Source organism: Equus przewalskii, chromosome 9 (assembly GCF_037783145.1).
Source record: "Equus przewalskii isolate Varuska chromosome 9, EquPr2, whole genome shotgun sequence".
Lineage (NCBI taxonomy): Eukaryota > Metazoa > Chordata > Mammalia > Perissodactyla > Equidae > Equus > Equus przewalskii.
Window position 1 is genome coordinate 56,344,494 of NC_091839.1, and position 16,731 is coordinate 56,361,224.

The 16,731-nt window shown below is 40.6% G+C and overlaps 1 protein-coding gene across 6 annotated transcripts in view; it reads right to left on the reverse strand.

Annotated features, from left to right (window-relative positions):
- RTN4IP1 (reticulon 4 interacting protein 1) overlaps positions 1 to 16,731 on the reverse strand; it is a 150,373-nt gene that overhangs the window by 60,138 nt on the left and 73,504 nt on the right. For all 6 annotated transcript variants that reach the window (XR_011522576.1, XR_011522574.1, XM_070559176.1 and 3 more), the window contains exons 6-8: positions 8,171 to 8,307; positions 4,691 to 4,874; positions 949 to 1,041 (exon numbers count right to left, since the gene is read on the reverse strand). Coding sequence is in view for 4 of the 6 variants with exons in the window: in XM_070559176.1 (XP_070415277.1) it covers positions 949 to 1,041; positions 4,691 to 4,874; positions 8,171 to 8,307 (414 nt within the window). In the remaining 2 variants the exon portion in view is untranslated. The remainder of the gene's footprint in view (positions 1 to 948; positions 1,042 to 4,690; positions 4,875 to 8,170; positions 8,308 to 16,731) is intronic.

The window sequence follows — 16,731 nt, forward strand, 5'->3', positions numbered from 1 at the left end:
TAAGGTTCTCCATCCTATAATTGCACATAATCTCTCGATAGAATCCTAAATGTCAGCACCAGAATGTGAGTTTCCTCCTGGGTTGTTCTTCCAGAGATGGAATGTCAGGGCGGTTGAGACCATCCATGTAAGAACCCAAATAAACAGGAGGTTGCTAAGGAGCCTTTTGACCCCAGTAGCCCTGAAAGGCCTTTTGACACCCAAAAGAGATGACCAGACTGTAAGCAGCAGTCCCTTCCTCTTGTGCAAAGCACAAGAGAACCAAGTTCACCACGAGACAGACACGAGTAATCAGAAATACCAGCCACCTGTCTCCACCAAAATCTCCACCAATCCTCACCCACATCCTGCCCACTGACCGCTCTGACACAGCATTTATTCGTTGTTGATGTTATTACACTAGTCTGGGAACAGGAGACCTGGGGACCTGACTTCTAGTCCGGTTCTGTTGGCGTTTAGATTCCACAGGGTTTGTTCATCTGGAAACCTGCTTACCTCCAGAGCAGCCTCACCCTTGGACCACAGAAGCTCCAGAAGCAGTTCTACTGTAGACTCACAAGTACATCCCAACCTCTGCGCAGAGACTGCCTTTGTGGTGCCTTCTTTTCAGGACCATTACCAAAGTATGAGCAGCCCGGCTGTAGGTCTCAGCTCTGCTGCCATCTAACCAAGTGTCTTTGGGAAAATCCTATCACCTCTCTGGGCCTGTCTCTTCATCTGTAAACCAAGGGGGATGAACTAGATGGTAGAGGCTCTTTTTCAGATGTAACAGTCTGTGTCTATGATTCTCACGGAGATAGAACCAAAACACAGCACTTAAACTTGGCCGTGTAAGGCCGCATGCATACGGGCCGAACCTACCTCTGGAGAGTTCCCACTGACTAAGCTTGAGGCGTAGGTCACTGAGATTACAAGAGACACTCTAGCAATGTAATGGGCTACACGTACCTTTCCTGCATCCACCAGTTGTGCGATGTCATCTAGATATGGACCACTGGCCATAAAAAAGGCCCAGCGATAATGGACTCCTTGCCAGAAATGCTAAAAAGAAAACACAACATGTCAAATACAGGAAGGGATAAAATCTAACTAAATGCAAGGTTAGGGAAAAGTGTTTTCAGGATGACTAAGACAGACAAACTAATTTCCCATTTCATGTGACACCATGAGTTGTATGCCCAGCCCCTTAGCACAGTGACTGACAGTAGATACTCCATAAATGTTTAATAAATAAACAAATGAACTCAGGCTTCTTCACCAAGTTGTGCCTGACAAGCAAGTAAGCACAGGAAAGCTCTCCTTAAAATGATCGTCTAAATTGTCTGACACACTCAAATTTCTTCTCTGGGAGAAATTAGGGGCTGAGCCTCTAGCCTTTCTCTACCAAGGTTTGCATAAAGCTCAGAGGCACCAGAAAAAAGCTTTTTATCTAATTCAAGAATGCCTTAGGAGCAACAAGGCACCAATATACAATCTTAGACAAAGAAACCCAATCACGAGTGTTTTTCTGGCTCTGAGAGGAAGAAGACAGCTTTACAGGCAAAACAAAGTGTAAAGTTCCTTATGTGTCATGGCTGGGTCTTCCTTGACAGTTACAGCAAGCTCCAAGCCACCTAATCTATAATGGGACAAAGCGTCCCCAGATAAAGATAAGCAAAAATCCTACACCAAGAGGGTTCATGACCACTCTCCTGCCCTACCCACTCGTAATTGTTATTCTTTATGTCAGATGTAGAGTAGCCCATTATCAAAATAACAAGTGAGCTGAGGGTCTCCATGACACCTCAATGACCTGCCCCACTAAACTTCGTCAGATGGCAGCTGTCCAGAGGTAGCACGGGGTAGGCCAGGACCACCCCTGCTCTTGCTCACGACTGCTGGGTGAGCTCAGACATCTTTCCAGCAAGCTCACCCTCTGTCTCACGATCCCTCAGCATGATGACAAGCTACCACCGTGGCATGAGGGGGGCAAGTGCAATGCACGTCCCTGCCACTCCAGCTCAGCCCAGGCACTTAACAGCTGTGTTATGTAGGTGAAGCTACCTCTTTCAGCCGTTTCCTGGCCTGCAGAATAGTGATACCATCAGCTAGCACCACAGGGTTGTTGGAAGGATTACATGAGAATGGATGTAAAGTATCTGATACACAGAGAGTTTTTAATAAATATTCATCTAGTGCTGAAAGTAAAGCTTAGTGAGGAAAGACTGGGGCAATACTGAGTCAGAGTTTAAGACTGGAGACAGAAAGGCAAAACCAGGCTGTTGTCTAGACAGGGCTTTGATACGGGTGTGCCAGGAATGGCTTACTGATTTGGCTGAGTGACCCTACAGTTTACTGTCCAACCTGGAACAACCGTGAGAGTTAAGAGTCACCATTAACAACTATCGCGGGACCACAGATGCAAACAGAGCCAAGCTTACCCTAGAATAGGCATGACAAGACACTGATTCCCTCAGCGCTCCGGGCAGCGAGGCAGAGCCTGGGCTGGGAGAAGTCTCCAGGTAGTTTGCTCTTGGCCCAGAGCAGCCTCAATATGCTACTCAAATAGTATCCTTTTCTATGTGTGTCACAGCATGAAAGAGGTTGGGAGACGCTGGTATAGGCAACTAACTTCAGAAAGAAAAGGAAAGAAAAACACACTGTTTGAAGGCTTAGGTAGCAAGATTCCAGAAGCACTGAGATGTCCCAAGCTTACAGGGGGCCCAGTTAATTAGAATCACAGAAGATCTGTTCATGTACTTCTCCCTAAGTTCTGGCCTTGTGGACTACAATTAAAACATTCTGGTAACTGTTCATGGTTTTAAAGAAGCAACAGCAATGGTCATAACTGCCATGTCTATAATTCTTTACAGCAGGTTGCCTTGGAAAGCGAAACTTTTGGTCTGCAACAGCAGAATTTTTACATTCTGCTCGAAGGGGTCTGTGCATTTCTTGCAGGCCATTACAGGAGAGTGAACTGGAGCAGGCAGGAGAGTCTGGAGCATTACAATGAGGCCTAACTGTGCACATTCTCAGAAAGACATCAGAGACGACTTAAAAGGTTTTCACATGAGATTACCACTATCATCTTTCAAGTAGGAGGAAAGGGAAAATGAAGAGCGCTATGCCAGTCTCACTCTCAGAGGACAGCGCTGAAGGTGAACTTGTTAGAGGTCTCATTGGAGTACGAACTGTGAAATCTTACAGAAAACTTAAACTTATATTTTAAAGCACTTGGGAAGCCTGGGTTTTGTGAAAAGGGAAGAAGAGACAAAAGACAGCTAAGATTTCTTTCTCTGCCACAAAGCGCCCTGTGGACACTGTTTCTGGCTGCCATCTGAATCGAGTGAAGATAAAGAAGCCTGGAGCACAGGGCCTGGTTTGTTCACCTCTGTTACCCACACACAGCTCCCAAGAATTCAGCAGTGACCTCCTCTGTCACAGCTCTTCTTCACTGCCTCCAAGTATTTAGTTAATACACAGAATTCGAGAAGCCAAATTCCTAAATTTCACCCAGAAAAAGGTCCCAAATTAACTTCTAGAATAAAGAAGAAGCTGAAGATAAGTATCAAGCCAGTCGTCTCACAAATACGGGTCAGTGTTGACAGGCTCGACACAGTGACTCACAACCTTTTCACCACTGAGGGACCTTCTACTGCCTTTTCCCTGAGTCTGAAGTATTTTGTCTAATTAAAAAATTGAATTTATCTTTATTTTTTCCATTTCAACACCAATTCAGATTTTAAACCAATGATGTATAACTACCAACAGTGTACACCATGACACCATAGGAGCTCCACCTCACTGCGACGACAAGAAGCTCTCATGGTCAGTGGAGAGCAGACTCTTAGGCTCTGCTGTCAGTCCTGTAATGCGGCCTGATCTGCACCAGCTCCGCTGGGTGCTCAGCTGGGTGACATACCTCCTTATGGCCCTGGTAATAGTGGCCCCATTAACTGAGTCAGGCTGACTAACAAGTCTCAGAAATTCCCAGAATGCCATCAATAGCTAGAGTTTCTGACTCACATGGCATACGCAGCGTTAGCACAAGTTGGTACAATTCCAGAAAAGGCATGATGGTTCTATTAGTCCTTGTAGCCTCACTGAAGAAAGAATACAATTGCCCTTAGGTTTCTGAAACTCAAAAAATGCCCATGGGCTTCTAAAGGTCTGAAAGTCCTGGTCTGGGAATTGCTGGCACATCCCCATGCTACTACTATGAACAGAGCCAGCTGTACACTGTCTTAATAAAGTTTCTGCCTTCCCATACAGGACACCGTGTGTGTTAAGACTGGTGAAACAGGGAGAGCACCAGCAGGTAGAGGCAAGAAGGAAGCAGAGGGGCTATCAGATGGTAATAATAAAGGCTAACATTTAATAAGAGCTTTTCATGTACTAGGCATTGTGCCAAGTTCTTCACACGGATTATCTCATTTAATCCTTACGACAGGCAGTAGGGTAGATGTACTATTAGCCTCATTTTACAGGTAAAGACATTGGGGCTTAGAGACATTAAGTAACTTACATGGTGTCACCTAGTGACTTAGTGGAGGCCAGAATTTTAACCCAGTCACTGTGTGACTCCAGAGCCCATGCTTGCAGCCTCTGTGCTATGTTGCCTTCAAAAGAAAAGAAACTGGGTAGGTGGAAACCAATTTCCAGAAGCATGAGGCGCCTGCTCGCTCTCACCAACCAAGACTCTCCTCCCTACCTTTAATGTCTTAGAGCCCACGGTGACGCCTGTCTGCAACATGCCATCTGCTATGCCCAATCGGTCCATGTTCAGGAGGAAAGGAGTCACCAAAGTCACGTATGTGGCTCCTGACCATTTCTTGAGAAAACTCAGAGCCCACGTTTCGGTGGATCCGCCAACATTATCAAGGATAAAATCAAACCTGGAGAGAAAGAATCAAATCAAAACATCCTTGTTCATCTTCATGCAGGGCTCCAATCCCGTCACTCCCATGGCCAGCTGGCTGTAGGGTTTATTCCAGAGCTCATAAACCGCGCTGCCCCAAGTCGCCCAGCAGAGGGGTGTTGCTTTGACAAAGGAGAGAAGGGCATAGCGATTCACTGGATCTCCGGCTTTTCTCCGAGGTAAGTCAAAAGGAACTACTTTTCCTGTCATTAATCTTACTTTCTAAAACTTTAGGAATGACTTAAACAAGTGCTTCTCAACTGAGGGTGATTTTGGCCCCCAGGGGATATATTAGGCAATGTCCAGAGACATTTTAGTTGTCTCAGTTGGGGGAGGTGGTAGGAAGGAACGACAGGCATCTAGAGGCCAGAGATGATGATAAACATCCTACAATACACAGAACCGCCCCCCACAATAAAAAATTATGCAGCCCAAAATGTCCATAGTTGAGAAAGTAAGGTTGCCAAGGTTGAGAAACCCTGACTCAAGCTTTACAGAAAACTGCGAAGCCATCCACCCAATGTAAGTCAAAGTATTCTTTAGTGCACACGAATATTTGAAAATATGTAAGGCTCTCACCCACAAAAAGATTTGTTTGTATTCCCTCCACAGTCAGAGCTGCTTGTAGAAGCACCCTCTTTGCCTCATGAAATTTCCTATTTTTTGGTTTCAGGCACAGCATCGGGACAACGTACAAAGAAATCAACAGCCTGCTTTCAGTGTTCAATGCCGCTCTAACACGCCAAAAACCCAGTCATAATGGGATCACGGGAGGTGACAGACATTCAGTTCCTTCAATCTAATCCAAAACTGCTAGAAGCACTACATTCTACATAAAGTGGATAGAATACAATGAAGCTTTTAAAGACTTTTGAAAACAAAGATCTATTTAGAGAACGCATGCTAATAAATTAAGCAAATTAACAGATGAATTCCTTTTTGGTAAATCCTGTTTCCCTTCTAAATTCATCTGGATGAAGTCAAAGATCCAAACTTCTAAAACCAGCTTTGGGCAACTTTGTGGATCTTGAGTCTTTCGTGGGACTAAACTAAGGAAGAGCAAATAAGGACGTGAAGTGCAGGCAAATGATCTTACAAGATGACAATTCTTCTCAATAGAAAAACCCAGAAAATTCTGTTTATGAGTTTAAGTTTCTACTTTTAAGATTCGACTTCATTCCCAAATTTTGAATAAACAAATATAATGATACCTAATTTAAGTCAAACTTAAGGACAGCCTGGGATTAGAGAACAGGCGCTGCCTGAAAAGGAAGTCTGGAGACCAGGCGCAGATCCAGGTCTCCCACTAATGACTAAGGGCCATGACCCTGAGATGTAAAAACTCAGAAATCCTCTGCCCCATTTTTCTCAGCTATAACATGATAGAGTTGAACCCAAAGATTTCAAAGCCCTTCCCTGCTGTAAAATTCTAAGATTCAAATCTAAAAAGCTACTACTATTTGGAAGAAGGAACAGATTTATTCTAGGTGGATTCAGAGGCCAAACTCCAGGCAGAAGTTACAAACATCAATTTTAACTAAAGCTGTCAAAGAAAAAGGTAATGGCTTGCATCTGTAAGCGGGGGAGGTCTCCCTACTGGAAAAGGGCAGGCAAAGGAGAAGGCCAGTCGCCAGAGATGCTGAGCCGCAGACTGCAGCGCAGACGTGGCAGGCGAGACAGTGTGCTCCAGCCTTCCATCTATCAGGTTCTTTGTTCTCGGGTGACAAATTCCAGACACGTAGAGAACTTAAGGTAGATAGAGGGGAATGGGCTGGCCTTGGCCTCAGCCTCACTCTGCTACTCCTAGAAGCAGTAGAAGAGATGAGATCAATCGAAACTAACATTGTCTGGAAGCCAGAGAGCAACTGAAACGACCACTGCCTGGAAGCCAGAGATCACCCCAAACTACCACTATCTAGAAGCCAGATCTTGGAGGCCCAGAGAGGCCCACATCCTGACACGCAGGCAGCTGACAAGATCTCTGCAAGGGACAGTGTCATCTCTCAAATATGCGAAGCGTGTTCCTGCCACAGGGGCTTTATATTTGCTGTTATCTCCCTCAGAACAGTGCTCTTCTCCTAGATTCCCTCAATAATTCATTGAACAAGTATTTATTGAGCACCTACTACATGTACTATACCGTTCCAAGTAGGAGACAGCCAGAATCAAGACCAAAAAGACCCCTCCCATCCTGCCCTTGGAAGCCTCTAGGCATTCTTACACGGCCCCACCCGAAACAGCCTCCTCCCAATCTTTTGTTGTTCCCTTTCCCTGCATCAGTGTTCTTGAGAGCACTGACCACCAAAACCTCCTGAACAGAACACAAGCCCCAGGAAAGGGGGAATGTGTCTCGTTCACCACTGTGTCTATGTCCTCTGTTTAGAACACCGCCCAGCAGTCCATACGCCATATAGTTGAAGGAATACCGAGTTGGCCGGCTGCTTCTGGCTGCACAGCCATGCTCCTGTGGAGAAGTGGGGGTGCTGGTTGAGAAAGGCTAGGCAGTGTCAGACAGGGGGTCCCTTTTCTTTTCTTCTTTTTTTTTTTAACCCCTGAAAACATATTTCTACTCAAAGTGGGCAAGAATAATTAGCTTCTGCAAACTAATTTAAAAAAGGAAAAAATCTTTGAAAAAGAAGTAGAACAGCTTTCTAAATACTCCTCAGTTGTGCTCTCCACTTCAGCCGTGCGTTGGCTAGAGGAAGACCAGATTAGTCAGCCCCTCTCTACGTCTGCCCAAGCACAGGTGGGATCGACAGCGCCCAAGAGGATTCCTGAGTCCGCTCTTGTTTGGGACATTAGGCCAACTCGCAGCCTGGCACTCAGAGGCACTGAGAACATCCACAGGCGCCCATGACCAATATTTATACTGCCTTTGTTTCTCTGAAGCTCCTTATTAAGCCCAAACACTGAAAACATGCTAAGTACTAATTGTGTATTTTCATGCATGGCTCTATGTCCTTCCTGTGGTGAGAGATGCCACTGAAGAGAATGCACTTCCAATTTTGCCTTCAGACCTCTTACAAAGCAGCAATAAAAGTAAGTTAACTTAAAAACTAACCATGTAAGCAAAATACTTTCCTCAGTAGATATTTCATTGTATGACTATGCTGTATTAATATCTGGAACTAAAACAGAAACCAACTTAAATGACTTCTAATGATAATGCGTGTTTTCATAGATTCTTCTCTAAGATTCCAACAAGGAAGGCCACCAAACCATCTCAGGCTTGTACTATCAACTTCCCAGTAAGAACACTGTTTGAATACACACGGTTTTAAAGATTTCAACTGCTCTTCCATATTTCCAGATTTGTAATCAAGTACATCATCCGCCCCAAGCTTCCTCACAAGTTCACTGGCATCCCGAGAGCAAACGGCTGTCACGTGGGCATCCCAAGCTTTCATTACCTGCCAAAGAAAAAGGGGGAGAGTAGAAAAAGTGATTGCATTAAAAAAAAAACAGTTGGCGCTCTGTGTACATATATCAGCCTAATCTCTAGGAACTCTAAGTGCCTCATCTTAGCAAGAACTACAGGAAGCCATCTGTCAGAGACTAGAAAAAACGATTAAACCTTTGTTTACTAAGAAAATCCCAAGAAATGATCTCATTTTCCCTGGAGGAGACACCTAGTTGCCTTGCTGTCATGAAGTTATAACCAATACACTCTGTGAAGGGCTCAGGGCCTCACCAGTATCAGAAAAGACAGGAGTAAATAGCCTCAAGTTTAGTGTTTTCAATGATGACAAAGGTAAATAGCCAAACAAAAAAAGGAAAAAAAAAATCATGTCCTCTGAAAACGACTATTTTAAATGTGTCCAGGGGCCAGCCCAGGGCCTAATGGTTAAGTTCAGCGTGCTCCACTTCAGTGGCCCAGGTTCAGTTCCCAGGCGCAGGCCTGCACCACTCATTGGCAGCCATGCTGTGCCAGCAACGCACATACAAAATAAAAGAAGATTGGCACAGATGTTAGCTCAGGGCAAATCTTCCTCAGCAAAAGAAAAACACAAGAGTATTAAATGTGTCCAGAACATACAAACGCAAGATCTTCATTTGCATCTCCAATAAGTATTAATACAGTCTTGAGTTAGACAGCTGTACCAAAGCAACTGGCTAACAGGTGCTAGGCAATAAATGAAAAGATGTTCTTTAAAAAGGTGAGGAAGAAAATATGGCCATTTTATTTTCAAAATATGGATCAGGTCCTCTCCTTTGGCATAAAAAGACCTAAATAAGTGGTTTTTGGGATTTAAAATGCAGGTATCTTATATCTTAAAATAGTGAGGAATAACTAGACAAATAAAAAGAAGAAAATTCTGTTATTCAGGATTAAGTATCCAGAAATCATCCTGCTCCTAAATTGCTGTAACTCTTTTCTATAATGACAATTTCACAGAATTAAAAGGGGGTCATAATCAGCATAATTTGAGAATAGCTACTTGAAGTTCACCAAGAAATTTTCGTATGGATACTTAGAGATCATAACAGATGAGCAGTGGATGTTAGATCATGGTGAACCTTTCTCAGCAAAAAAAAAAAAGTAATATTAACCAAAGGTTTATATGCCCTGGAAATCTGACAGGAATTAAACCATTTAGGAGCGACGTCATACACATTTTATTATGTTTATGGGCTGCAGAAACATTTGATATGACAACATGTTGCCTTCAACAGCAAGTCTCAAACTAAATTCAAATATGTGAAGAATATAATCCAAGATGAATATCCAGTATCTATATAAAAAAGACACTGTCAAGAAAAAAGGAAATGGCGTTCTAAGCACCTACGTTAAAATGTGTTTTCTTTAAACAGTATTAAATCCTCAGGAAGGCTTTGTTACATGTTGAAACAGTTTAATGAATTTTTCCCCAAATTTCTAGTTTTTCCTCTCCTACTTCAAACCGTCTAGCATCTTTGAACACTACTAAAAGGTTTTAAAAACAGCTTTAGAAAAAAAATTATGTAAAATAAAACACAAGTATAGGAAACGCCTATAAGGCAGACACCACTCACTCAAACACAAGGCTGGAAGCCCTTCCCACAGCTCTTCCATCTGCTCTGTCCCAGCACGCCCACCCTCCCTAGTCATTATCTCGACATTTACAGTAATCGCCTCCTTGCATCATAAAACATTGTCTTGTCACCCATATATGCACTCCCTAGACACTGCGGTTTAGGCTTGTGCATTTTTAAAGCAGGTCGCTTAAGTCTCCTTCTAAACTACTATCGACTCCTCTTCTAACCCTTCGCTTTCTGACTATCTGCGTGTGAAAGAATCCAGGCCACCGGACCCGCAGTTGCCCATCTGGAATTTCTGACTGCACACTCAGGGGGCAGCGCCACATTTGCTCTGTGCTCTGGATTTCCTGTTTCAATCCCTTTAGCAAGACTATGGACAGTGTCTGGCAAAATCCTAGGAGGTACATCATGTCTGGCGGTTGCTCTTTTTATTATCTTAACAGCCGTCTATTCCAAAATGGTAATATTCCATCTCTTCTTTTTTCATTTAGCAGTTGGAACACTTTTATAAAGAAACACCTCCCTCATACACTATTTTGTTTACTCAGGTGTATAGTTTATATAAGGAAGGCAAGACAAACAATTGTTTCCCTTTATTTATCACTTTATAAAATAATAAACTGGTTCCCGATCATTTCCAAAAGTGATCACTTTTTAAAAAAAAACACCATCACAAAATCATGGATTTAAACATATTTGAAAGGTTTCAATCCACTGTAATTATTGTTACTATCACTGAAGCTCCAATTGTCACATCCTTGGGAGTTTCTTCAAGCAGGCCCCTGAGTCTTTTTGGCATGACTCAACCAGCCTTTGATAGTTTCCCTGCCATCTAATATATTCCAGGCTCATTCTCATATATTTTGTGCCCTATTTCTCCAAGAGGCCCTGTGTTCTTTTAGTGGGCAATCATTTTACAAGAGATAGCTTTACATATACACGTACCTAAAATATCTCTTAAGTTCATATTCATACTTCCAATTCAAATTCAAGACCACAAAGCTTTTACTTTTTTCTGTTACATTTGTATCTCCTTTCTTCCACACCTGGGATCCCAGTTGTCAAAGACACAGGAGATGACAGAATTAAAATATGCCATAAATACCCATTTTTGCTCTGAATAAGAATACTAATATCACTACCAATATAATTAATGAAAGCATTAAAGTAATTTTAACATATACTTTCCCTATTTTCCCCCTTTCTAAGAAAAGTTGTACTATATTTACCTTGTCAGAGCATATGGCTGCTACACACTACATTCTTTCTAAGCCCTCATTTAGCTTTAGTTTTACAGATAACTTCACATTTAACATTTACCACCAGTCCTTAATTCGATGTCTCTCTAGTCATTTTAGTCGTCAGAAGCTCATTCTCTGGTAGATTTCTCAGAAAGAGATCCAAAGAACATATTCTCCAAGTTTGTGCATGTTATTAACAGCTCATGTGTCCTTTTTACACGTGAAGGCCAGTTTTGCTATATATAAAATTCTTAGCATACTCTTTCTCAAGCGTCTTAAACATGTTACTCCATTTTTCCCCCTGGCAATAAAGCTGTCAAAAAGTCCGATGATAATCTAATTTTACTTCTAAGTCATGTGTTTTGTTTTTTTTAGATGTCCCAAGGATTTTTTTCTTTTTCTTTAAAGCCCAGTAATTTTATTATAGTTTTCTTTGATATTGCTCATTCTGGGTTCATGTTCTTAGGTCAGTGCTATGATCATTTAATATATAGTTTCAAATCATTTAATTTCAGGAAATTAGGGAAGTTTCTTGAATTACAGGTTTTAGTAACCGTCCCATTCCCGCTTTGGTTTTCCTCTTCAGAGACTCCTATTCTCCACTATCAATCTACTGTCCTGTCTTCAATGTTTGACACTTTCTCTTGAATCTGTTTGTATCTCTTTCTTTCTTTTGTAATTTAACATTTTTCCTTTGTACACATTCTATTTCTATTAGGGCAGCATTGTGTGTTGTGTTTACTTGCTACTAAGTTCCTTCTAGTTTAGTATTCATTGCTAAAGGATTCTTTAAATCTATTTTTACTTTTTTTCTGAGTTTTTCCAATTCAATTTTGTTCTTTCATGTCTTGTATGATATTTTTAATGTTTTCTAAGCTTGTTTTGAAATAGTAGGTTACATTGTTTTCTTGAAGTCATAACAGTTTATAAGATTGTGAGATTTCAGGTATACATTTTTATTTGTCCGTGACCATATATATATATGTGCCCTTTTACCTCTTATGCCCGCCCCCCAACCCGCTTCTCCTCTGGTAACCACTAATCTGTTCTCTTTGTCCATATGTTTATCCTCTGCATATGAGTGAAATCAAGTGGTGTTTGTCTTTCTCTGTCTGGCCTTTTCTGCTTAACATAATACTCTCAAGCTCCATCCATGTTGTTGCAAATGGGATGATTTTGTCTTTTTTATGGCTGAGTAGTATTCCATTGTATATATGTCCCACATCTTCTTTATCCATTCATCCGTTGATGGGCACTTGAGTTGCTTCTATGTCTTGGCTACTGTAAATGATGCTTCAATGAACATAGGGGTGCATAAGTCTCTTTGAATTGTTGATTTCAGGTTCTTTGGATAAATACTCAGTAGGGGGATAGCTGGATTGTACAGTATTTCTATTTTTAATATTTTGGGAAATCTCCATACTGTTTTCCATAGTGGCTGCACCAGTTTGCATTCCCACCAGTAGTGCATGAGGGTGCCCTTTTATCCATATCCTCTCCAACATTTGATGTTTTTTGTCTTGGTAATTATAGTCATTCTAATGGATGTAAGGTGATATCTCATCGTAGTTTTGATTTGCATTTCCCTAATGATTAGTGATGATGAACATCTTTTCATGTGCCTACTGGCCGTCTGTATATCTTCTTTGGAAAAATGTCTGTTCATATCCTCTGCCCATTTTTTAATCGGATTGTTTGCTTTTTGTTGTTGAATTGATGAGGTCTTTATATATTTTGGAGATTAACCCCTTGTCGGATATATGATTTGCAAATATTTTGTCCCAGTTGGTGGGTTGTCTTTTTGTTTTGTTCTTGGTTTCCTTTGTCTTGCAGAAGCTCTTTAGTCTGATGTAGTTTCATGTGTTTATTTTTTCTTTTGTTTCCCATGCCTGAGTAGACATGGTATTCGAAAAGATCCTTCTAAGACCGATGTCAAAGAGTGTACCATCTATATTTTCTTCTAGGAATTTTATGGTTTCACATCTTACCTTCAACTCTTTTAATCCATTTTGAGTTAATTTTTGTGTATGGTGAAAGATAATGGTCGACTTTCATTCTTTTGCAGGTGGCTGTCCAGTTCTCCCAACACCACTTACTGAAGAGACTTTCCTTCCTCCATTGTATGTTCTTGGCTCCTCTGTCGAAGATCAGCTGGTCATAGATGTGTAGTTTTATTTCTGGGCTTTCAATTCTGTTCCATTGATCTGTGTGTCTGTTTTTGTATCAGTACCACACTGTTTTGATTACTATAGCTTTATAGTATATTTTGAAGTCAGGGATTCTGATGCCTCTAACTTTGTTCTTTTTCTCAGGATTGCTTTAGCTATTCAGGGTCTTTTGTTTGCCCCATATGAATTTTAGGATTCTTTCTTCTATTTCTGTGAAGAATGTCATTGAGATTCTGATTGGGATTACACTAAATCTGTAGATTGCTTTAGATTATATGGACAGTTTAACTATGTTTATTCTCCCAATCCATGTGCATGGAATATCCTTCCATTTCTTTATGTCGTCATTGATTTCTTTCAAAAATGTCTTATGGTTTTCATTGTATAGGTCTTTCACCTCCCTGGTTAAATTTATTCCTAGATAATTTATTCTTTTTATTGCGATTGTAAATGGGTGTATTCTTGACTTCTCTTTCTGCTAGTTCGTTATTAGAGTATAGAAATCCATTGATTTTTGTACGTTGATTTTGTACCCTGCAACTTTGCTTTTGTTGATTATTTTTAAAAGGTTTTTTGGTAGATTCTTTAGGGTTTTCTATATACAGAATTGTGTCACCTGCAAACAACAAGAGTTTCACTTCTCCTTGCCAATTTGGATACCTTTTCTTTCTTTTTCTTGCCTAATTGCTCTGGCCAAAATCTCTAGTACTATGCTGAATAAGAGTGGCAAGACTGGGCACCCTTGTCTTGCTCCTGATCTCAGCGGGATGGCTTTCAGTTTTTCACTGTTAAGTATGATGTTGGTTTGTGGGTTTGTCATATACGGCCTTTATAATGTTGAGGTACTTTTCTTATATACCCATTTTATTGAGAGTTTTTAAAATCATAAACGGATGTTGGATCTTGTCAAATGCTTTTTCTACACCTATTGAGATGATGTGATTTTTATTCCTCATTTTGTTTACATGGTGTATCACATTGATTGATTTGCAGATGTTGAACCATCCCTGCATCTCTGGTATAAACACCATTTGATCACGGGGTACGATTCTTTTAATGTATTGCTGTATTTGGTTTGCCAATATTTTGTTGAGGATTTTTGCATTTATGTTCATCAGAGATATTGGCCTGTAATTTTCATTCTTTGTGCTGTCTTCGTCTGGCTTGGGGATCAGGGCGATGCTGGCCTCACAGAATGAGTTAGGAAGTATTCCATTTTCTTCAATTTTTTGGTATAGTTTGAGAAGGATAGGTATTAAATCTTCATTGAATGTTTGGTAGAACTCTCCAGAGAAGCCATTTGGTCCTGGATTTTTGTTTTTTGGGGAGGTTTTGATTACTGTTTCAATCTCTTTACTTGTGATTATTGGTCTATTCAGATTCTCTATTTTTCTTGTTTTAGTTTTGGGAGGTTGTATGAGTAAGAATTTATCCATTTCTTCCAGATTGTCCAATTTGTTGGCATATAATTTTTTACAGTATTCTACTTCTGTGGTATCCATTGTAATTCCTCTTCTTTCATTTCTAATTTTGCTTATTCGAGCCTTCTCTCTTTTTTCTTAGTGAGTCTGGCTAAAGTTTGTCAATTTTGTTTATCTTCTCAAAGAACCAGCTCTTAGTTCCACTGATATTTTCTACTGTTTTTTTGATTTCTATTTCATTTATTTTTGCTCTAATTTTATTATTTCCCTCCTGCTGACTTTGGGCTTTGTTTGTTCTTCTTTTTCTAGTTCTGTCAGGTGTAGTTTAAAATTACTTATTTGCTATTTTTCCTGTTTGTTAAGGTGGGCCTGTATTGCTATGAATTTCCCTCTTGGGACCGTGCTTGCTGCATCCCATATGAGTTGGTATAATGTATTTTCATTTTCATTTGTCTTCAGATATTTTTTAATTTCTCCTTTAATTTCTTCATTGATCCATTGGTTCCTCAGTAGCATGTTGCTTAGTCTCAACGTATTTGTCAGTTCCCCAGCTTTTTTCTTGTTGATTTCTCATTTCATAGCATTATGGTTGGAAAAGATGTTTGATATGATTTCAAATCTTCTTAAATTTATTGAGCTTTGCCTTGTTTCCCGACATATGGTCTATCTTTGAGAATGTTCCACGTGCCCTTGAAAAGAACATATATACTGCTGTTTTTGAATGGAATGTTCTACATATATCTATTAAGTCCACCTGGTCTAGGTTTTCATTTAAGTCCACTATTTCCTTGTTGACTTCCTGTCTGGATGATATATTGATGTAAGTGGGGTGCTGAGGTCCCCTACTATTATTGTGTTGCTGTTAATTTCTCCTTTTAGGTCTGTTAATAGTTGCTTTATGTACTTTGGTGCTCCTGTGTTAGGTGTAATATATTTATACATGTATGCCCTCTTGGTGAAGTGTCCCTTTTATCACTATATACTGGCCCTCTTTGTCTCTCATGACCTTTTTTATCTTGAAGTCTACTTTGTCTGAAATAAGTATGGCAACACCTGCTTTCTTCTGTTTGTCATTTGCTTGCTGTATCATCTTCCATCCCTTCACTCTGAGCCTGTGTTTGTCTTTAGAGCTGAGACGTGTTTCCTGGAGGCAGCATATTGTTGGGTCTTATTTTTTAATCCATCCATCCCCTCTGTGTCTTTTGATTGGAGAATTCAATCCACCTACACTTAGGATGATTATTGATATTTAAGGACTTAATACTGCCATTTTATCTCATTCTCCAGTTATTTTGTATTTCCCTTGTTTCCTGTCCTGTGTATTTCTGAGTGTAATTTTAGTTTGGTGATTTTCTATGATGGTTTTCTCAGTTTTCTCTTTATTTATCATTTATGTCTCTGTTCTGATTTTTTGTTTAGTGGTTACCATGAGGTTCATATAAAAGATCTCATAGAAGAGATAGTCCATTTTCCAATAGCCTCTTATCTCCTTGGCCTAAACAGGTTCCATCCCTCTCCTCTTCCCCATTTAAGTTGCTGTTGTCACACCTTATTCCATTTTGTGTTGTGAGTTTGTGATTAAAATGAAGTGATTACTGGGGCCAGCCTGGTGGCACAGTGGTTAAGTTCACATGCTCTGCTTTGGCGGCCCAGGGTTCATGAGTTCGGATCCTGGGCACAGACCTACACACTGCTTGTCAAGCCATGCTGTGGCAGTGTCCCATACATAAAAAATAGAGGAAGACTGGCACAGACGTTAGCTCAAGGGAAAATCTTCCTCAAGCAAAAAGAGCAAGATTGGCAATGGATGTTAGCTCAGGGCCAGTCTTTCTCACCCACAAGAATTAAATTAAAATAGAATGAATTGATTATAGCTATTTTTGATGCTTTCCTTCCCTTTATCTTTAATGTTATAATTGTTTGCTAACCTGTGCTGATAAAGAGGTGGATGTTTCTGATTTTGTCTATCTATTTATCTCCTTGTT